Below are 23,226 nucleotides of genomic sequence, written 5' to 3'. Positions count from 1 at the left end.
ACCCCTCCGGACAGGGTCTGGAAGTACGACATCCTCGATGTAGAACCACTCAAAGTTCCACTCTTCAGAAGCCTTCTTCGGTGTGCCGGATAGGTATCCGGTCTCGGCAATGCGCCATATTTCGGCTCCGCCCACTTCAAATATTTATCCCTCGTGGTTACGTGGGACAAGGCAGAATAACCTTCTCCACAATTCAAAATGGGCCTCACAACCCAGGAATAGTTTGCATAAAGCGACGTAACCCGCAATGTGCATGATGGAGGCTAGAGTAAAGTTGTGTAGCTGGAGGCCATAATATTCCAGAAGCCCTCGGAGGAATGGATGAATTGGAAATCCCACGCCCCTTAGTAGATAGGGGACGAAACACACTCATTCCCCCACGGATGGATTGGGGAAATCCTCTGCCTGGGTTTTGCCGTTGAAGGAGGCCAACCCTGCTCGAACAAGGACTAGATCCGCAGGGGGGAGAAACCCCTGCATTTGCTGCTCCACTAGCTGACAGTGGGATACGAAGCACTTCTCCCATTCGCCTCTTTATGGGCCGCATGGACGGGAGGAGGGGCTGGTGACGCTAGACATGTTGGAGTGTTCTTTCCTAGCAACCTTTGAGGATTTTCTCCGCGAGATGTTAAATGGATCTGGGATCCAATCTCGTTAAATAGATGTTGTCCCTCGCGTGGCTGGGGTGTTAAGTGCAAAAATACCCTGACCTCTCACATTCGCTCGACACGTGGAAACTAAAGTTGTTGATACACAGAAGCCGAGGGGTACAGCATTAAATGGAAGGCCGAACACACTACTTGGAGGTCATCGGTGGAGGAACCCGCCTTGCAATGCCGAAGATAGTCTATGCGCAGAACACCTCGTCATTGAAGACTAGTTCGGGGGCTACTGAGGGAGTCCTGGACTAAGAGGTCCTCGGGCGTCCGGCCTGTTAGCCATGGGCCGGACTGATGGGCTATGAAGATGCGAAGACCAAAGACTGTACCTATGTCCGGATGGGACTCTCCTTGGCGTGGAAGGCAAGCTTGGCGATCAAATATGTAGATTATTTTCTTTGTAACTGACCTTGTGTAACCCTAGATCCTCCCGATGTCTATATAAACCGAAGGACTTAGTCCGGAAGAGGGATTTCATTATCATAGTCATACAGGCTAGACTTTTAGTTTAGCCATCTCGATCTCGTGGTAGATCAACTCTTGTAATACTCATATTCATTGTTGAGGAAATCGTTAACTGGTAGCTGCTCGATCGGCTGGTGAGTAGGGGATTAATAGGCTAATCGGCAAGTTAATCGGCCATTTAATCAATTAATCGGATCATTTATCGGGTAATCGACTATTTGGGGACCCTATGAGTAGGGATTAATCGGCAAGTTAACTGGTTAATCGGATGAATTCTTGAACAGGGCTCATATTCATCAAGATCAATCAAGCAGGAAGTAGGGTGTTACCTCCATAGAGAGGGCCCGAACCTGGGTAAACATAGTGTCCCCTGCCTCCTGTTACCATCGACCTTAGATGCACAGTTCGGGACCCCCTACCCGAGATCCACCAATTTTGACACCGACATTCTTCATCTCCAAAACATTGTCATGATCTCTATCATCACCGGCATGACACCATGATCTCCACCATCTTGATCTCTATCAACATGTCGTCACATGGTCGTCTCACCAACTATTGCTTTTGCAACTATTGCTATCGCATAGCGATAAAGTAAAGCAATTATATGGCGCTTGCATCTTATCCAATAGAGAGACAACCATAAGGCTCCTGCCAGTTGCCGATAACTTTAGCAAAACATGATCATCTCATACAAAAATTTATATCTCATCACATCTTGACCATATCACATCACAACATGCCCTGCAAAAACAAGTTAGACGTCCTCTACTTTGTTGTTGCAAGTTTTACGTCGCTGCTACGGGCTGAGCAAGAACCGTTCTTACCTATGCATCAAAAAAACCACAACGCGGTATAGTGATTGCTTTTTGATCTTCAGAAAGAACCATGTTCATTAAATCCGATTCAACTAAAGTTGGAGAAAAAACTGACACCCACCAGCCACCTGTGTGCGAAGCACGTCGGTAGAACCAGTCTCGCGTAAGCGTACGCGTAATGTCGGTCTGGGCCGCTTCATCCAACAATACCGTCAAATCAAGAATCAACTAGTGATGGCAAGCAATATGTATATACCCACGCCCACAACTCCTTTGTGTTCTACTCATGCATATAATATCTACGCATAAACCTGGCTCTGATGCCACTGTTGGGGAATGCAGTAATTTCGAAAAAATTATTACGCACACGCAAGATCATGGTGATTCATAGCAAGGAGAGGGGAGAGTGTTGTCTACGTACCCTCATAGACCGTAAGCGGAAGCGTTATGACAACGTGGTTGATGTAGTCGTACGTCTTCACGATCGACCGATCCTAGTACCGAAAGTACGGGACCTTCACGATCTGCACACGTTCGGCTCAGTAACGTCCCATGAACTCACGACCCAGTAGAGTGTCGAGGGAGAGCTTCGTCAGCACAACGGCGTGATGATGATGATGATGATGCTACCGGAACAGGGCTTCGCCTAAGCACCGCTACGATATGACCGAGGTGGACTATGGTGCAGGGGGGCACCGCACACGGCTAAAAGATCAATGATCAACTTGTGTGTCTATGGGGTGCCCCCTGGCCACGTATATAAAGGATGTAGGTGTTAGGAAATATGCAACTTGTATTCCCATGAGGCCATAGGCCGATATATATACATGTACAGGTGTGGAGATGTAGCACGGATCGATGAGATCTTCAACTGAGGACAAACAGGTGATTGATCTAGAGGCCCGGTCCTGCCGTGGGCAGATCTGTAGGCAAGCAAACTCCTCCGAGATTGGCAGCTGGCAGCAGATCAGATCCATAGGAAGCCGGCTTGAGCGGGGCCAACTCAATCCAGAGGAAAACCGGCTTGCTCGTGTTCGATCCAGGGAGACGGGACTGGGGAAGGAGCCGGCCTGAGTTGACCTGCAAGGGAGAGTAGCGGGCGTGGAGAGCCGCCGGCTACGATAGACAGAGAAAAGGAGCAGCGGCCACAGAGGACGGCGGCGACGCGGGTTGGATCAATAGCACGAGTTGCAGCGTGCAAAATTTTTTTGACCTAGCTCTAATACCATGTTAGGAAATATGCAACTTGTATTCCCATGAGGCCATAGGCCGATATATATACATGTACAGGTGTGGAACATATGCAGGAAACCCCTTATACAACGGGATAAATACAAAGGGGTACATGACTTATATTATAACTCTAACAGTAGGAAGGAGGAGGCTGGCCCTCATAGGGCCTGCCCAAAGTGTGGAGTCCTACTAGGACTCCCTAGTCCTAGTAGGATTCCACCTCCTACATGGAATAGGAAAAAGGGAAGGGAGAAGGAGAAGGAAGGAAGGGGTGCCCCCTTTCCCTAGTCCAATTCGGAGTAGTCCATGGGGAAGGGGCGCGGCCACCCTTGAGGCCTTTCTCTCCTTGCCCGTATGGCCCATTAAGGCCAAATACGAATTCCCGTAACTCTCCGGTACTCCGAAAAATACCCTAATCACTCGAAACCTTTCCGATGTACGAATATAGCCTTCCAATATATCGATATTTATGTCTCGACCATTTTGAGACTCCTTGTCATGTCCCCAATCTCATAAGGGACTCCGAACAAACTTCGGTCATCAAATCGCATAACTCATAATACAAATCGTCACAGAACGTTAAGCGTGCGGACCCTACGGGTTCTAGAACTATGTAGACATGACCGAGACACATCTCCGGTCAATAACCAATAGCGGAACCTGGATGCTCATATTGGCTCCTACATATTCTACGAAGATCTTTATGGGTCAAAGCGCATAATGATATACGTTGTTCCCTTTGTCATCGGTATGTTACTTGCCCGAGATTCCATCGTCGGTATCTCAATACCTAGTTCAATCTCGTTACCGGCAAGTCTCTTTACTTGTTCCGTAATGCACCACCCTAAACTAACTCATTAGTCACTTTGCTTGCAAGGCTTATATTGATGTGCATTACCGAGAGGGAAAAGAGATACTTCTCCGACAATCGGAGTGACAAATCCTAATCTCGATCCATGCCAACTCAACAAACACCATCGGAGATGCTACCTCTTGAGCACAGCGTTGGTTTTCCACGAAGAGGAAGGGATGATGCAGCAAAGTGGCGTAAGTATTTCCCTCAGTTTTTGAGCACCAAGGTTTCAATCCAGTAGGAGGCTACGCGCCAGTCCCTCGTACCTGCACAAAACAAATAAATCCTCACAACCAACGCGATAAGGGGTTGTCAATCCCTACACGACCACTTACGAGAGTGAGATCTGATAGATATGATAAGATAATATTTTTGGTATTTTTATGATAAAGATGCAAAGTAAAATAAAAGCAAAGTAAAAGCAAAGGAAATAACTAAGTATTGGGAGATTAATATGATGAAGATAGACCCGGGGGCCATAGGTTTCACTAGTGGCTTCTCTCGAGAGCATAAGTATTCTACGTTGGGTGAACAAATTACTGTTGAGAAATTGACAGAATTGAGCATAGTTATGAGAATATCTAGGTATGATCATGTATATAGGCATCACGTCCGAGACAAGTAGACCGACTCCTGCCTGCATCTACTACTATTACTCCACTCATCGATCGCTATCCAGCATGCATCTAGAGTATTAAGTTAATGAAAACAGAGTAAGGCCTTAAGCAAGATGACATGATGTAGAGGGATAAACTCATGTAATATGATGAAAACCCCATCTTGTTATCCTCGATGCCAACAATACAATACGTGCCTTGCTGCCCCTAGTGTCACTGGGAAAGGACACCGCAAGATTGAACCCAAAGCTAAGCACTTCTCCCATTGCAAGAAAGATCAATCTAGTAGGTCAAACCAAACTGATAATTCGAAGAGACTTGCAAAAATAACCAATCATACATAAAAGAATTCAGAGAAGATTCAAATATTGTTCATAGATAGACTTGATCATAAACTCACAATTCATCGGTCTCAACAAACACACCGCAAAAACAAGATTACATCAAATAGATCTCCACAAGAGAGGGGGAGAACATTGTATTGAGATCCAAAAAGAGAGAAGAAGCCATCTAGCTAATAACTATGGACCCGTAGGTCTGAGGTGAACTACTCACACTTCATCGGAGGGGCTATGGTGTTGATGTAGAAGCCCTCTGTGATCGATGCCCCCTCCGGCGGAGCTCCGGAACAGGCCCCAAGATGGGATCTCGTGGATACAGAAAGTTACGGCGGTGGAATTAGGGCTTTGGCTCCGTATCTAATTGTTTGGGGTACGTAGGTATATAGGAGGAAGGAGTACGTCGGTGGAGCAACAGGGGGCCCACGAGGTAGGGGGCGCGCCTGTGGAGGGCGCGCCTGGGGGGGTAGGCGCGCCCCCCTACCTCGTGGCCTCCTCTTTTGTGTCTTGAGTAGGGTCCAAGTCTCCTGGGTCTTGTTCGTTGAGAAAATCACGTTCCCGAAGGTTTCATTCCGTTTGGACTCCGTTTGATATTCCTTTTCTTCGGAACCCTAAAACAGGCAAAAAACAACAATTCTGGGCTGGGCCTCTGGTTAATAGGTTAGTCCCAAAAATAATATAAAAGTGGATAATAAAGCCCAATAATGTCCAAAACAGTAGATAATATAGCATGGAGCAATCAAAAATTATAGATATGTTGGAGACGTATCAGGAGACACCTATAGAGCACCTTTATAATCACCCAGTTATGTTGTGACATTTGGTAGCACACAAAGTGCTCCTCCGGTATTCGGGAGTTGCATGATCTTATAGTCATAGGAACATGTATAAGTTATGGAGAAAGCAATAGCAACAAATTAAACGATCATCGTGCTAAGCTAAACGGATGGGTCAAGTCAATCACATCATTATCTAATGATGTGATCCCGTTAATAAAATGACAACTCATGTCTATGGTTAGGAAACATAACCATCATTGATTCAACGAGCTAGTCAAGTAGAGGCAAACTAGTGGCACTCTATTTGTCTATATATTCACACATGTACTAAGTTTCCGGTTAATACAATTCTAGCATGAATAATAAACATTTATCATGATATAAGGAAATATAAATAACAACTTTATTATTGCCTCTAGGGCATATTTCCTTCAGAAACCTACTCCCACAGGGAGTAGGACTCCCCCCCTTGGGCGTGCCATGAGAGGGTTGGCCCTCCCCTCCTCCACTCCTTTATATACAGGGGAGGGGGGCACCCCATAGAGACACAAGTTGATTGTTTAGCCGTGTGTGGTGCCCCCTCCACAGAATTCCACCTCGGTCATATTGTTGTAGTGCTTAGGCGAAGCCCTACGTTGTTAACTTCATCATCACCGTTATCACACCGTCATGCTGACGAACTCTCCCTCGGCTTCTGCTGGATCAAGAGTACATGGGACGTCACCGAGCTGAACGTGAGCAGATCGCAGAGGTGTCGTGCGTTCGGTACTTGATCGGTTGGATCTCGAAGATGTTCGACTAAATCAACCACGTTTCATAACGCTTCCGCTTTCGGTCTACGAGGGTACATGGACATACTCCCCTCTCGTTGCTATGCATCTTCTAGATAGATCTTGCGTGATCGTAGGAAATTTTTGAAGTATTGTGTTTCCCGACAGTAAGAACAATACCTTAGCTGCGGTCCACATAACAACTTATCAAGGCAATGAACTTAAGTCGATGAATCATGGTGAAAGTAACTAGATGATATTCCCATGTGTGCTCAAGAGGTTTTTAATCAGTATTAGAAGTTCCATCGGCTTTTCCTTAGCAACATTAAGGAGTGGGACACTTGCTGCACCTTGCTACTTTTGTTTATTGCTACTAGTTACCTATTATCATGTTATCAAATGAGATCTATCAAAATCATTTTATAGCACTTGCGGAGAAAACCTTGATAAAAACAGCTTACCGATTCCTTCTGCTCCTCATTGGGTTCGACACTCGTACTTATCGAAAGGACTACGATTGTTCCCCTATACTTGTGGGTCATCAAGACCCTTTTTCTAGTGCCATCGCCGGGGAGTGTAGCGCTCTTGGTAAGTGGAACTTGGTTTATTATATGTGCTGAATTTTATGTACACTTGTTATTATGGAAGGCAATCCTTTGAAAGGCTTGTTCAGGGTATCTTCGCCTCGAGCACAATTGGTAAGAGATGAGCCTCCACCTACTGAAAATATTTATTATGAAATTCCTGTTGGTATTATGGGAAAATTGCATGCTAATCCTTATGTAGGAGATGGATAAACTTTGTGGATTATTTAAGATTGAAGGATTACCGAGGGATGAAGTTAAAAAGAAATTATTCCCTTTATATTTGGAAGGAAAGGCATTGGCATGGTACAGACTATTGGATGATTCTGATTCATGGGACTGGAACCGAAGGAAGCTGGAATTCCACTAGAAACTTTACTCTATGCACTTGTTAATCGTAATCGGAATTATATAACTAATTTTTGGCCGCGTGAAGGAGAAAGTACCCCTCAAGCTTGGGAGAGGCTTAAGGACTTAATGCTCAAATTCCCCAATCACGAGCTCTCGAGAGATATTATTGTTCATAATTTTTATGCTAGACTTTCTCTTCATGATAAAGAAATGCTTGATTATTCTTCTACTAGTTCATTGTCAGAAAGAAGTATTGAATGCAAATGGGCTATTATTAAAAGAATTAAACACAAAACTGAAGATTGGGAGGTTAACAAAGGTAAAGAGCCAGGTATAAATTTAGAATATGATTGTGTTAAGTCTTTTGTAGAAACAAATCTTTTTCATGAGTTTGTGCAAAATATGGACTTGATTCTGAGATAGTAGTTAAATTTTGTAAATCTTTTTCTCCTCACTTTGATCTTCCTAAAGGGAAGTGGTTTAAATATCCCTGAACCTATTAAAGATACTTGTGAAAAACCTATTATTGCTAATATTGAAATACAAGCTTATTCAGCTAATCCTATTGTACCCTACTCCTTATATTAAAAGGCCTCCTTTTCTTGTTAGAATTAAGGGGCATTCTAAGGCTACAACTATGGTTCGTAAGAGTTATATTAAAGCAAATACCCCCTGAATAAATTAAAGTAGAACCTTCAATAGCAATGGCTAAAGATCTCTTTGTTGATAATATTGATGAGCATGATATATATTTCTATGAAGAAGCTGCTAGAATTGCTAAGCCTGTTAGGAATGGACATGACAAGATAGATAAAAACAAAAGATTTGTTGAAATGCCTATTGTTTCTGCTAAGATTATAGATCATTACTATCATGGTATATGTGATATTGGTGCTAGTATAAGTGTTATTCCTTTCTCTCTCTATCAAGAAGTTGTGTATGAAATTTCACCTGTAGAGATACAGGAGGCTGATTTCACTATTTATCTTACAAATTGGGATATCATTTCACTGCTTGGGATTGTGGGAGATGTTAAAGTCTTGGAGAAAATTCCTTATTTGACACTGTCTTAAAATCTGGTTCCTATTTGACACTGGAAAAGTTTTTTTCCCTATTTGACACTAGTCCTAAATTTTATTCCCTATACGACACTTCCGTTCATTTTGAGTCTAAATGACACCTAAAAAGACGATTTTGCCCCTCATGTGGTATGTGTGCGCGCGTGCGTGTGCTGTTGCGTGTGTGGGTGCAAGCGCACATGTGTGCTGCTGCTGCTGCATGTGTGTGTGCATGTGTGCTACTTCGTGTGTGTTTGCTACTGCGTGTGTACGTGTGTGTGTGTGTGTGTTGTTGCGTGCCTATGTGTTGCCTACGTGTGTGCTGCTGCGTGTGTGTGTATGTGGGTGTGTGCTGCGTGCGTGTGTTGCTGCGTGTGTGTGTGTGTGCGCGCGTGTGTGTGTGTGTGCACGCGCGCGTGCGTGTGTGTGCGCGTGCGTGTGTGTTGGTGCATGTGTATGTGTTGATGCGTGTGTGCTTCTGCTTTCGCACTGATGTTGCGTGTGTGCGCTATTGCCCCCCACACACATACCACATGAGGGGCAAAAGAGTCTTTTCAGGTGTCATTTAGGCTTAAAATGGACGAAAATGTCATATAAGGAATAAAATTTAGAACTTGTGTCAAATAAAGAAGAAAAACTTTTCCAGTGTCAAATAAGGAAGCAGATTTTAAGATAGTGTCAAATAAGGAATTTTCTCAAAGTCTTGTGTGGTAAGATCAAATATGCTACTGATTTCTTAGTACTTGGATCTGAACAAGATAATTTGTGACCCATTATATTTGGTACACCCTTCTTGAATACTATTAATACTGAAATTCATTGTGTTACGGAGAAAGTTAAAGTTAAGTTTGGTGATGAATATCATGAATTAAATTTTTCTAAGTTCACCAAACAACATGATCATGAAGATTTGCACAATGAGGATGTTATTATTGGTCTTGCTTCTATTGAAGTGCCTCCTACTAATCGTTTGTAGCCGTATTTGTTAGATCATGAGAATGATATACATATGAATGAAAGGAACAAAATGGACGAAATATTATTTAGGCAGGAACTTATTCTTAAGCATAATTTTTCTGCTGAAATTTTGGAGATCCTCTTCCATCTAAGGTGATCCTGTGTTTGATTAAAGAAACTCCCTAATACATTAAAATATGCTTACCTTGATGAAAAGAAAATATATCTTGTTATTATCAATGTTAACCTTTCAGTGCACGAAGAATATAGATTGTTGAAAACTCTAAAGAAACATCAAACTGCAATTGGATATACTATGAATGATCTCAAGGGCAGTAGTCCAACTATGCGTCAACACAAAATTCATATGTTACCAGATGCTAAACCCATTGTCGATCATCAACGTTGCTTAAATCCTAAGATGAACTCGTAAGAAATGAAATACTAAAGCTTCCTAGAGGCAGGTACAATTTATCTTATAGATGATAGCAGTCCTGTTCATTATGTCCCAAAGAAAGCCGATATTATTGTCGTTCTTAATGATAAAAATGAACTTACTCCACAAAGAGTTGTAACTGGTTATATGATGGTTATTGAATTTAGAAAATTGAAAAAGGCTACTAGAAAAGTTCATTATCATTTGCCTTTTATTGATCAGATGCTAGAAAGATTAACTAAGCACACACATTTTTGCTTTGTAGATGGTTATTCTGATTTTCTCAAATACATGTGTCTCCTGAAGATTAGGAGAAAACTACTTTTAATTGTCCTTTTGGAACTTTTGCTTATAGAAGAATGTTGTTTGGTTTATGCAATGGACCTGCTACCTTTCAAAGATGCATGACTGCCATATAATCTGATTTGTGTGAGAAAATTGTTGAAGTCTTCATGGACAATATCTCCGTCTATGGAACTTCTTTTGATGACTGATTGAGCAATTTTGACAAAGTTTTGCAGAGGTGTGAGGAAACTAGTCTTGTCTTTAACCGGGAAAAGTGCCACTTCATGGTAAATGAAGGTATAATACCCAGCCATAAGATTTCTGAAAGAGACATTGAGGTAAATAAAGCTAAAGTTGTCGCCATTGAGAAAATGCCATGTCAAAGAAATCAAAGGTATAAGAAGTTTTGTTGGTCAGGCTGCTTCTTATAGAAGGTTCATTAAGGAATTTTCTAAAATTTCTAGGCCTCTTGCCAACCTTTTAAAAAAGATGTTCCATTTATTTTTCATGGTGATTGTGTAGAAGTCTTTGAAATACTTAAGGAACTTTTATCATTGCCCCTATTGTTCAATCAATGAAGAAATGTTGCAGGTCTGCTGGGTTTTTCCTGTTTTTAGAAGGTGGACGCGACACTTCAGATGATTAAATATGGTAGTCTTGTAGGTATGCAAAATCAGTATCTTCGAAAGGCCTCATAGACAATCATAAACCGCATGAGAGTGTTTGTTGATACTATGGCTAGGGTTTATGGAGACTTATCTGCGAGCACCCAATGTCGACTAACAATGAATGTAGCAAGAGGCTGGCCTGGGATGCTTGGGGTGTCTATTTGTATACATTGCAGATGGAAGAATTTCCATGCAACTTGGCATGACCAATTCACCGGGTATTGTCATGATCCCAAAATTATTTTGGAAGTAGTTGTCTCCGAGGATTTGTGGCTTTAGCATTGCTACTTTGAATTGCTTGTATCTCATAATGGAATTAATATCTTGCGGATATCTCCTTTGTTTGCTAGGCTAGCATGTGATACTGCTCCACCATGCAGCTACATGGTGGTAGGGATCAAGGCAACTATCTAGCCGATGGCATCTATTCATCTCGTTCAACATTTGTGGAGATAATTTTCACTCCCGAGGCCAGAAAAGTAAAGCACTTTGCAAAGATGCAAGAAGGAGCGAGAAATGACATTAAAAGAGCATTTGGAGTGCTACAAGCTAGGTTTGTAATTGTCCGGGGTCCTGGTCGTTTCTAGAACAAGGATGTCTTGGCAATGATCATGACATGTTGTATGATCCTACACAATGTAATCATCGAGGAAGAGAGATATGTCAAGCTCCGTGGACTAGGAAAACGTTGGCATAACTATCAGGCCTCATGGGCACACAAATACGCACTCAAGCATTTCGCAAGGCTTACCTATAGATTGATTACTGGGTCCCCAATTACAAGCTGAGAGATAGTGTTTCTAATTTTCTTTAACTCATTTTTTTATTTGAGTAATTTGCTTCATTGGATGATTTGTTAATTTGGATAAAATGTTAATGCGCAAACCCCTGGTTCTTGCACGTGGTGGAGGTACATGATTCGTACTTCAGGATCAACAGAGATTGTTGCGGATAACTCTTGTTTTCTGCTAAGAAAAAAAAGCACGGCTGCACTGAGAATGCTTGCATTAGGTACCGTTCATCGATGTCGTTGGTGAGATGGTGCAGATGGGGGAGAGCACGTACCTTAAGACCACTTTGAGATTACCCACGCTGTAGTGCAGATATTTAGAGTAGACTATATGAGAGAACCAAATGTGCAAGACACAACATATTTGATGGCTATTTGAGCGACAAAGAGGTTTTCAGGTATGCTCGGTTCAGTTGATTGCATGCATTGATAATTAAAAAAAACTACCCTAAGGTTTATGCGGGTTGTACCAAGATCACATCAAAGAGGTCACCATCGTACTAGAAGTATTGGCATCAAGGGCCTTTTCGATTTGGCATGTCTTGTTTTCACAACAACATCAATGTGCTCCAGCGATTTCCGTTGTCCAACAGATTTTGTAATTAGGATGTACCATCGTGCAAGTACACCGATGGCCATAACTATAACATGTGGTACTATCTTATCGATGGTATCTATCCTTAGTGGACAGTGTTTGCGAAGACCATATCCGATCCCCATGGCAACAAACAAAGCCAATTTGCAACAATACAAGAAGCCAGTAAGAAGGATCTGGGCAAGGCATTCAGAGTTCTCCGAGCTCATCGGGGTATTGTTCATGAAGCTTGTAGGAATCGTAGATTTTGTGGCAAATAATTACATGTTGTGTCATTTTACATAATATGATTGTCGAGGACAATTGTGAAGGGGCAGTCCGAAACCATGATTTTGAGAAGGCTAGAGAACAAGTGCACATCCCAAAACAAGACGAAGATCATATTTTGAATTTTCTGGAGACTCAGTGACCTTGTGGAGTATATATTGACCCACAATAAAAACCAAGGAGTTTAATGTTTCAATTGTGCATTTGGAACCAATTTTATATTTGAACTATGTATTTTCCTTGCCACAAACAAATGTTATTTACGTGTGGTATTCATGTAGTAGTAGTACAAGATTGACTTGCATGGATTTGAGGTTTTACCTCCCGGAGTCGTAGCAGGTATGCGGGCACGGCGCGTGGTCCTCCCTGGCGGCCGGAGTGGAGCTGCGAATCTTGTCCCCTGGACCCCCCCGCGTGCAATGCCTTCAATGGAGCATACTACCGGCCACATCCCCCGTTGCGTTCGCGGCAGCAGCAACCCGTCCGGTCCGTATAATCTCGACCCCAGCGGCCGTAGAACAACAGCGCTGGCACGGGGAAAATCGCCGGTTTCACTCCCCTGGCCCGGCCGGTGTACGTACGTACGTATTTTGGAGCCTCACACATTACAGCTGCGTGTCGGCCGTATCCTCGGATTCCTGGGGTCGACGCCCTCGCTCGTACGTCGCCGATTCCGATTTCGGCTGCGCATTTAATGGATCGGATCGGAAGCCTCACCGGTAACTCTGACCCGGGGCATGGTCGGAGTCAATGGCGGCCGATCAATGCCTCCGGTACAGTACTACTCCTCCTCCCACTCCTTTGTCCTACTCTCTGTATCTTTGTACATTTTTTTTTTGCGTGGAATCTGTATCTTTGTACATGCTCATGGGTCGTATACCAGCACAGCTGCTACACTGTGTACCGTACTGCGTACGTAATATACCCCCCCTGCATTGAGAGCAGCTTTATAACCTCACCAACGACGCTGACTCAGACTCGCCATGGGTAAACCATGCCATGAATTACTTTCTCAGAAAACCGCAGCTCATCCTGCAGCCAGCCAACGACTGCGCGAGTTAACCCGCGGTGTCAGCCAGCCAGCCAGCCCAGAGGCTGGCCGCTGCTCGCACTACAGTAAAACCAACTGATCATCACGCGTCGACAAGCAGTATATTTACTGCTCGTAGTACACAGTATAGTTAACGTTCGCCTTCACTGCAGATTATTCAGGCCTGGCGGTACGCTGCGTGTGTGTTAATAACTGATCACCCCCGTCGCAAGAAGTTACTGCGCGTACTAGTACCACAGTCAGTTTAGTTTAGTCATTACCACTAATCGTAGTACTACTACTTGGACAAGTAATCATTCGAGCCTCAGTTTCCTACAGTAGTTTTCCTTTTTACTGCGGACCATTCACGGCGTCAGCAGTGGCCGTGGTACTTGAGCAAGCAGGCTCGCTCGCCCGCTGTCGCTGTTGGTGGTGGCGGGAGTATCATCGTTTTCTACCGCGCGCCCCCGGTCCCGTGTCCGACGCCGCGGGACCCACCGGCCCCCGCTCGGCGCTAGATGCCACGCCGGTCAAATTCTTGCGATTGTCTTGCGCTCGCCCTGCACTGGCCCAGAGCCCGTACCACCACCACCCGCTGCTTTCGCTCGCGTGATTCCGAGGAAATTTTCCGCCCTCGCCCGCTCCCGCTCTCTTCCCCTCCTCCTCCTCCTCAGAGTTTCGCCATTGGCTGGCCGGAGAACACCACTGGAGGACGGGCCCGTCCGGTGATCCGAATGACCACTGGAGGACTGCATGACGCAATGCATGCCCGTGTAGTACTGTACTACGCGCTGCATGCTGCAGTTTTTAGTGTAGGTCCCAGCGTTTACAGGTTAAGCGAGCAGGCATGGCGTAGTTACTGCGAGGTTAAGGGCCACTGAACCAAACTGGGCAGCAGTGACAGCACGGGCACGGGATGAATCTGATTCTGAATGCTTTCCTCGTCTTGTGTTTGAATGGATGCAGAGCCAAGAATGATTAAGCTGCTAGTAAGCACCAACAGTCACTTTTGCACAAAGTCACTGCCAAAAGGGAGATAAGTTAAAGTTTTAGCTCCCTTTATCAGCAATCACCACAGCTTTTATCGATCGCTGGCTGAGGTTAAGAGCAGACACTAATGATGATGACCATGATAAGTGCACCTCCGCAAACTGCATGTGTCGAGGTGAAGTGCGATCTTAATAAAGGCCCTACAAAATCATGCGTACTACGGTACTAGGCCTCATCCATCTTTAAACTAACCATGGCAGATAAGATCAAAATGTTACTACTACCACTAGTGCGATCAATTAGCCAATAATGCAAGCAGTGCTGGATACTAATTTTTTAAGGTCCCAGGGCTGGTAAAAGAAGAAAGAAAAGAAAGTGAAGGCCGAGGCTCTTTACCCCACGCCTATCATGTGAGGGAGGGAGGGGAGGCGCTTTGGAGCAGGTGAAAAGAAACAAAGGGAGGACGGAGCATAGGCGACCGTGAATGCATGGTTCCAAGGGAAGGGAGGCTCCACGGCGGTCACGTACTCCCATCAAATCTTTGGTTGTAGCAGCACTCTGCGGTTTCTTCTCACTTGATGGAGTACTCCCATCAAAGTTTTGGAATTAAGCTCCATCGTTGAATGGATGGAGCTGACTAATTTTAGTTGGGCTTGATAAGACTATTACAGTGGTGCTTGGCCATAGAGTAGTTTTTCAACGTCGTAGTAATGATCAATTATGTCCTAGATTAGGGCGTGGGATAGTGGTAGCCTAGAGCCAAGTAAACAAATGGCGGTAGCGTAGTGTTTTTGCGGCCAGTATATTTGGTTAGTGGGATCACTACTGCTTCTGACGAAGACGAAATTGCAAGCTCCGAGCTGGCCGCGCGCTGTATCCCGTGCAAAGCCGTCGTCTATCTCTTTGAAAACACCCAGGCCCTATTCGTTTCAAAGGATTTTCACAGGAAATCTACATGAAGTGCTGTTCCAGATGGTCATTCGGATCAAAGGAAATGCTGATTTGATTTCCTCTGGAATGCTGCTCTGACGACGTGATTCCTCAGGAAATGAAAAATCCAGCCTGGGCTCATGTTACGCGTATGCCCGAGGCAGATAGATGGCTTTTCAAATAAATAATTCTGTAGGTACATGCTTTACGTGAGAGAAGCACCATGCAATCAAATAAAATATTCAGAATCTCGCTTTCCTAGCGTCTAATGATGGAGTCTTCCTCCATTTTTTCCTATGCTGTGCCGAACGCCCATTGCTTTCTTTTTCCTCTGGTTTTGAATCCTTAGTTTTGCACTTCTATTCCTTTATCATTCCTATGGTTCCCTCGATTCCTATGTTTTCTATTCCTGTGAACCAAATAAGGCCCCACTCACACGCACAAACACAGAGACAGAGAGACGGGGCCAGCCATGTTTGTTTGCCCAAGGCTGGTCATAGTTGGGGTAACTTAGATAGTAACTTAACACATCTCAAGGCAATTTTACTTATGTGGCAAGTATTTAATGAGAAAAGAGGTGTTTGAAGTAACATAATATGTTATTGTAACATAGCGCTTCCCAAGGTAAAATGAGTTTATATGCTAATAAGTGAAGCGATCTATGACACCACTACTATGATACTTTGCACTATGAAGATAATAATTTAGACTAATGTCATATGCATGACACTAGTATAACTTACTCCCCACTATGACCAGCCTAATCAAGTAATCAACCACGCTCGTCTTATTTACCGCCCCAAGCAGCTGGATGCTACCAGGGCCTACAGGTTATAGACAAGACAGCCAGCGGCTTCCAAAGCAACCCTGCACTGTTTGTTTGCTTATACGTACCGTGTTTTCGTTTGCAGGAAACGCACATCAGAAACGAAAATGAAAATGAAAATGCGTGCACGCGATCAGACGAAGGCGAGAGACCACACAACTCATCACAAAACGAAAGACAGAAAAAGGCAAAACAGCAGCCTACCGAGTACCGACCCAGCAGCGGCCTCGGGAGCTGCTTTGTGTTTTCACGTGCAGGATCCGCCGCGAGTTTGCGCGCCCGAAACAGCAACGCCACGCCACGCCGTGCCGTGCACACCGCCGGTAGAGCAGGCATATGCATTGCATGCACCCTGGGCCGTCGTCTGCAGGCTGCAGCGTTGGCTTGGTTCAGGTTGGTACGCCGGGCCGGGGTCACGACACGACTTGCACGCTTGTTCGATCGTTGCTCGCGCCATTCCGTGAAACATTTTCCTTTTCATCACCATGGCAAACAAGACGCAGGGCAGCAGCGGTAGTAGCGCTTTTGTTTGTTGGACCAAACAGGCTACCGAGTAGGCCACACGGGTGCGGGCGGTGGGCTGGTGGCTGGCCGTAGCCTAGGCCGAGGCCCCGCCCCATCCCCAGCCCCAGGTCGGGTAGCTAGCCACCCGGCGTGTCGACGTGCCGAGCGTAATGGCGAGCGCTGCCGTGCAGATTCAGCCGCTGCCGCGCGCGTTGCATTCAGACAGCCAAAATGTTTCTCTTCTCCTGCGTACATGAATGAATAACTCTCTATCGATGTGGGGTTGTGGGCTCGTAGCTTCTGCAGCAGGGACCATCCGGCTCCGGCATGAATGAATGAATGTGGTCTCCAGAGTGGGTGACGGGCGTCAGTCCAGGGGGGCGAAATCAATGAATGAATGAATCATCTGCGTCCATCCATCCGCAGATGAGATGAGATGAGATCCCCACCGGCCCCGGTCCAACAGCACAAGTTGTTAGTGCTATCTAGTACCGGCCCATGCGCAACACATGATGCCCCATCCATCCTACATACGGTACCGTGTCCTTGAGCTCAATCATCAGGCATCATATCTCCCAGCAACGGTGATGTCAATGGTAACTGCTCGCTCTTCATTTCATACGGTGTTTCAGCAACGGTCTCGAAAGCCCTCATTTATTTAGGCTCTGTTTGCGTTTCGCTGTTGAAACCAGATTGGATAGTAAACGGGATCATTATAATCCATGGCGATGCCAAACGCAGCCTTGGGCCAACATTAGGGAATGTCCTTTTCATCTGTTGAAATTTTCCTAGGCAATCTTTGCAAGGGGTACCACTTAGTAGCGACCACCGTGCTCGGAGCGGGCTTTACTTGCTTGATGAAGGGTTAAGAGTCGCAGCAAATTTACAGGATTCTTGGCCCAAAAGGTAGATTCAGCCCCAACAGATGCATACACTATACAAGGCAACAGACTAACAGGAGACATGGTACAGCAGGACTGACTACAGGAGAGACTAACAACTACTGTACAGGAGTGGAGTGCGCCATGTCACACACATCTAGAGGCACCAAAATGACCATGAACATGGCCTAGGGCATGGCAACAGCTTGGCCTAAACTACCAGTAACATCCTCTTATCAGATCCAGGAACTCGGCCGGCCGGTGTCGGCAGATGATGTGCACACAGGAGGATCATATCAGATTGCAGGCATCAGGCTGGTATTATAGCCATGTCAGCTGCTTGTGTGCGTTGACTCAGTGAGTCATGACTCGTGTGTCTTCTTGAATCTTGATGTCCTTCCTCTTTACCTTTCTCTAGAGCACGAATCCTGGAAAAAGGAAAATCATAGTTCATGCCAAGATTAAATTGTTGCCACTTAGACTGTACCAGATGTCCTTCTTAATGGAAGATGCTATCATCATGTGGTTACTTGAGCAAGTTGAAATCAGTGCCCCAACTCCAGAATTATGGAGTGCAATTTGCTTGTAGAAAAAGAGAGACAGACAATTACCTTCCTTTGCCTGCTGAAACCTTCAATTCCAGAATATGGGGTGCGAAGCTCGCCACTGCAGGGCGATCGCTCGCTTTTCGTTTCTGGGGTAGAATGGTATGGCGTTGACGCTCCACTTGCCCATTGTTTTCCATCACCAGCATAAGGCGAGGAGCCAGACATCATGTAGTAAGAGCTGAGATGTTCCTGCCTACAGATGGTAGGCGTCTCATGTTGATTTTTGAGAACAGACATGGTGCTGAAACCTTGTTGGAAAAAGCAACTAGATGGAGAAGAAGACTGTGACTGTGGACTAGGAAACGACATGAATGGTGGTAGCCTTCCATGGGGTGTAGCAACATCAGGGCTCGAGCTAGGCAAAGGACAGCCTTCCACAGTTAAGCCTTGCTTAGCAGCCAACTTCAGAATCTGTTTCTGGTTTAGCCCTGTTCCATAGAGAATGTTCCATAGGCTCCTTAGAGATTCCCTCTGGTTATGTATTACTTGGTCCCGCATAGCCATCTCAATTTGAAGCTCAGCATTATTCATTCCCTGAAGGATTCATTTTTTACATATATAAGCAGCTTGTGGGATATCATATTCTGGATGGAAAACTAAAGCTTTGGGGATTACTCACAAGAAGCCTGTATTGGCTGAGAATCTGCAGGTAAGTCCTGTTCCCATTGTTACTCGTAGCCTCCTCGATCATATCTTGGAGCTGACGCCTACGACTCTCATTCAGTTCAATATCCTACAGTGAAAAGGATAAATAGCCATGTAAGTTTGCTTCAAGGTAATAGAGCAAAATTAAACTTAATATGTACCTTTCTGTAGCCAGCACCAGCTTCATCATTGTCACGGATGTTGTCAAGAATAACTTGCCTCCTTGATGTTAAGGCTTGCAAAAGGGCATAATCCTTCTCATTCACCTGAATGCAAAACCATCAGTGCACTGTACATAGGGTTGAATTTCTCAGATATTTGTTGCGACAATAGATGTAGGAAAGAGCTGCTACAGTCTGTTTGATGAAAGAGTTGTAGGAAAATTGATCAGTCAAGTTACCCACCTGTGGTCTTGCGATTGCGCCGTCAAGATGTTGGAGCTCCATCCGGTTACGCTTGTTGGTTTCTTCAAGTTCAAACAGTGCTTTCTGTAGATTTATGCGTTCCTGAACATTCTCACCAGTTTCCTGGCTCAAGACATTTAGCCAAGATAGCTCATTATCTGCAGCCTTTTCAGTAGGTTTTACGCTCAACTGATGCTCCTTATCAGCTAATTCCTTTTTCAACTGGGAGACCTCACCCTAGAAAGTGACAAGGCGACATACTTTAGTATTCTACTGTGGCCAAGAATTAGGTAAAACTGTAGAAATTTACTCGTTTCCCTGTTAGGCAGACCTGGAGATTCTCTATCATCCTCTGGTAGTCTTCAACATGATTGTCGATAGTTCCAATATTTTTCTATACAGGATAAAGAACAAACATCAAAATAATAGAACTTTATCATGTATGATTCAGAAAAAAAGATGAACCAACAGAAATAATATATTGTTGCATGTGCGCTCAACCGAAAGAAACGACCCCTTACATGAACATGTGTTTTTATCTCCTTAGCACGATCTGCATACTTGAGTGTATTGGTAGTGTGATGATACTGATCATCAGCTGGTGATATTGTGGCAATCATAACAGTTCGAGAATTACCAGAGAGACCATCCTTCAGAATTCGAGTTAATTTGCTGTAAATAGCCACTGTCACATAACTAGAATGGACAAAATCGGTTTGATAGTATAATGTCCACCTGACATACCTGTTGCGATATGGAACATATGCTAGACCTTTCTTATTTTGCTTGCCAAGGGCATTGATGCAATTTGCTAACGCTAGAAGTGACTTGTTAATATTTGCTCCATCTCTAAGCTTTTGGCCAAAATTGTTCGTTTCAGAAGCCCTCTCACTGCTCAAAGAAAATTGTTTTCAGCTTACTTTTGCTGACAGAGTGAAAAGAAAAGCAGCAACCCCAAAAGAAAAGTTAATACCTTCCCGCAAGATCAACCAAGGCCAGCTTTCCACGAAGAACTTGACTACCATATTTTCCTTTCTGCTTGCGCCTTACAGTAATCTCCAGTACAGCGTGTGAACTTGAAAAAGAGAGCAAACGTATTTTCTGTGAGAATAATGTAAAAAAATGCCAGTACTATTAACTGATCGTAACTGTATTGATAAGAGTCACAATCTCAACAATTTAGCAGATTAAAGATATTAGGTAACCTTAGTATTTAAGTTTTACTAAGACGTATTCAATTAATTCAGCAAATACCGGCTAAGTCATCTGAAGGTTCAAAATAGACCGGGATTAGAGAGTTTGGTGTACTGATTTCAGGGAATGAGAGTTCAGGGTTTGATTTAGCTTTCGCCTACAAATTCAAGGTCTGTTTTGGACTTTTTCCTAAATAAAATGGAAGCATGAACTTTTAAAGGGGAAGCAGAAATTTTTTCACCGTGAAGAGGTTGCATTTGCTTCCGTGCTCTCTGTCTTTCGTCTGCTGTTGCCTATGTTCAAGAGTTCAAGGATCTTATCTGCTGAATGGACCTACGAAAATAAGAGTTTAAACATCCAAATTTAGTTTATGCCAAAACCGATGGGAATCAACAGGCATGCTTTCAGAATATAGCATGACATGCAATATCTGGATGTTGCAACAGAATTAGACAAAAAAAAAAGGCTTCATACAAAACCAAGGACCAAACCGAATATCTTTGAAAAAAGAGACCACATAAAATAAACATTTTAATTATTTATTGCAAGCTTTTCCTACAGAATACTCAGAAAATATTGCAGCTTAAAAGCACAACAAGAATATCTACTCATGTCCTTTCATTGTCAACTTATCAGCTACTCGAAATAATTAGAAATGTTAAGAGTACTATGCAGATAACATTATGTGCAAAATAATAATTAGAAATGTTAAGAGTAACAAACAAAAAAGCAAATAACACAAAAGAAGGCCAGAATTAACACTAGCAGCCAAGACATGTAACTTATTACCAGGAAAAATAAATACTGTGAGGAAGGAAGAGTTGTAAACCTTAATTCTTCTTAAACCAGCGACTATTATGCCATGCTCGGGATCCTCACGAAGCTCTAGGTGACCTGAGGATTTCTCAAGCAAATCATAGATAACCTGGAGTTCAGAAAACCGACAATTATTTCACAGCTTATATGCAACACATCTATTAGGACTGATAATATTTTTATTATAAACACAATTATTTGCACATTACCTCATTGTATACTTCCAGATATGAACATGAGACTTCAAATGTATCTGAACTATCATCTTTTTTTATTTGATCAAAGATTGTGCGGAAGCTAAGAACCATAAGACCAGGATCACTCCGGCTTCCAACCATCGTATATGTTTTGCCACTGTAGAATCACATACAGCAGGGCATATTAATATACATATGGAACAACTTCATATTGTAGCTCAGTATCCAAGTATAGCAAAAACACCTTTACTGAATAAATAGTACATCAGTTCTTCGCCAGGGAAGTTTTGAAAAGAATGAAGCAAAAGAAACAAAGTAACATCCCATAGCAACTGGGAACAGTTTCATTTTTAGCATTTTGAACAGTCGACTACTTATAGCCGTAAGATCAAGACAGACCGGGACCGTGACTATCAAACAGACATGTACAAATCCTAAAGTCTTACTATCAAACAGACCTGGACGGCGACTTAGAAATAGCAAAACCATTTGAACAATCATTAAATTGGGATGGCAACTGACTAAGTGTGAAGTAAATACAATCTAGAGTGGACAAGCATTTAATCACTTTTTAACCTCAATTGCATGATTAAGAGGTAAGCTTACCAAGCATGGTACAGATAAGAAAATTTTGAAATAGAGGAAATTCAGGAAAATATAATGCGTTAATTCGATGACCACATCTGAAGAAGTGTTTGGACAGTATATCATCCATTTCCTTAAAGTTTAAAAACTTATGAAATTTACACCATATTTTAATGAGCGCAATTTATGAGATCCTTCAGAACTGTGATTGTAAAGCAGTACATATTTGATGATGGCTAAAAGATAAGCAATCTGCTTGTCAGTAGCAAAAATAATCCAGTGAATGCATACCTTCCAGTAGAGCCATACGCAAAGACTGTCACATTAAGGCCTTGAACTACACCCAAAACTGTGGGAGAAATATTCTTATAAACATCCTGTAAAATGAATGCATTTGTATCAAATTAAAATCGTAAGATGTTATAGTGTAAAACATTAACTACAAGAATACAGCATTTGTTCCCATGTCTTAAATCCATACACATCCAGATGATTCTCATTCTTGCAGTTTCCATATGTTCAGTGATAATAACCTTAAGTATGGAAAATTCTAATATCAAGACATAAACATATTAGCATCAGTTTGCACATAAATGCATTTTAGGCTACTGAACTTGCTGGGTTGTGTTGAAACACAATACTCACAAAAAAATGTAATACATAAAATAATTACTTGTAGAAAGGGGGACTAAGTTATATCTATGTACCTAGAATCAGTTAGACTATCTCCAACAGCAGACCAAAAAACATAGCCGTGACAAAAACACTGACAGCTCCAACAGCAGACAAATACCTATATGGCGGCCATATTTTTTTTTTGGTCCTGACCAAACAATGCTACAAATGATGTATATTTCGGTCACCGCTAGCAGCCAACCAAAAAACAAAACTGCTGCGCAGGAACCCAACCACCGCCAAGCGGCCTCACACTGCATCTGCGCCTGCCAATTCTGGCCGTCGGGCACCAGGGCCGCCCCAAGTCCCGCCGCCACCCCTACAACCACGGCCGCCCGGTCCCGCACAATTCCGGCCGTCCAACCATGCTCCACACCGTCGCCAAACTTCCCTGCCGCCGGATTCTGCCGTCACCATC

At 43.6% G+C, this 23,226-nt stretch overlaps 1 protein-coding gene and 1 non-coding gene across 2 annotated transcripts in view; both read right to left on the bottom strand.

The window, feature by feature from the left end:
• Nucleotides 1-7,513: 7,513 nt before the first annotated feature.
• LOC119304509 lies at nucleotides 7,514-7,620 on the bottom strand. The gene has a single exon (XR_005148324.1). It is a non-coding gene; the product is annotated as a small nucleolar RNA R71 (small nucleolar RNA).
• Nucleotides 7,621-17,618: 9,998 nt separating this feature from the next.
• The window catches only part of LOC119303312 (kinesin-like protein KIN-8B), an 8,516-nt gene continuing 2,908 nt past the window's right edge, over nucleotides 17,619-23,226 (bottom strand). The window contains exons 4-16 of the mRNA XM_037580429.1: nucleotides 22,425-22,510; nucleotides 21,561-21,705; nucleotides 21,365-21,460; nucleotides 20,777-20,868; nucleotides 20,315-20,416; nucleotides 20,086-20,232; nucleotides 19,863-20,013; nucleotides 19,673-19,735; nucleotides 19,342-19,578; nucleotides 19,099-19,203; nucleotides 18,912-19,025; nucleotides 18,296-18,826; nucleotides 17,619-18,112 (exon numbers count right to left, since the gene is read on the bottom strand). Coding sequence (XP_037436326.1) covers nucleotides 18,089-18,112; nucleotides 18,296-18,826; nucleotides 18,912-19,025; nucleotides 19,099-19,203; nucleotides 19,342-19,578; nucleotides 19,673-19,735; nucleotides 19,863-20,013; nucleotides 20,086-20,232; nucleotides 20,315-20,416; nucleotides 20,777-20,868; nucleotides 21,365-21,460; nucleotides 21,561-21,705; nucleotides 22,425-22,510 — 1,893 coding nt within the window. The 3' untranslated portion in view covers nucleotides 17,619-18,088. The remainder of the gene's footprint in view (nucleotides 18,113-18,295; nucleotides 18,827-18,911; nucleotides 19,026-19,098; nucleotides 19,204-19,341; nucleotides 19,579-19,672; nucleotides 19,736-19,862; nucleotides 20,014-20,085; nucleotides 20,233-20,314; nucleotides 20,417-20,776; nucleotides 20,869-21,364; nucleotides 21,461-21,560; nucleotides 21,706-22,424; nucleotides 22,511-23,226) is intronic.

The sequence above is a fragment of the Triticum dicoccoides genome, chromosome 5A (assembly GCF_002162155.2).
Source record: "Triticum dicoccoides isolate Atlit2015 ecotype Zavitan chromosome 5A, WEW_v2.0, whole genome shotgun sequence".
Lineage (NCBI taxonomy): Eukaryota > Viridiplantae > Streptophyta > Magnoliopsida > Poales > Poaceae > Triticum > Triticum dicoccoides.
The sequence above is the reverse complement of the archived record's forward strand: the minus strand, read 5'-3'. Positions and strand labels throughout refer to the sequence as shown.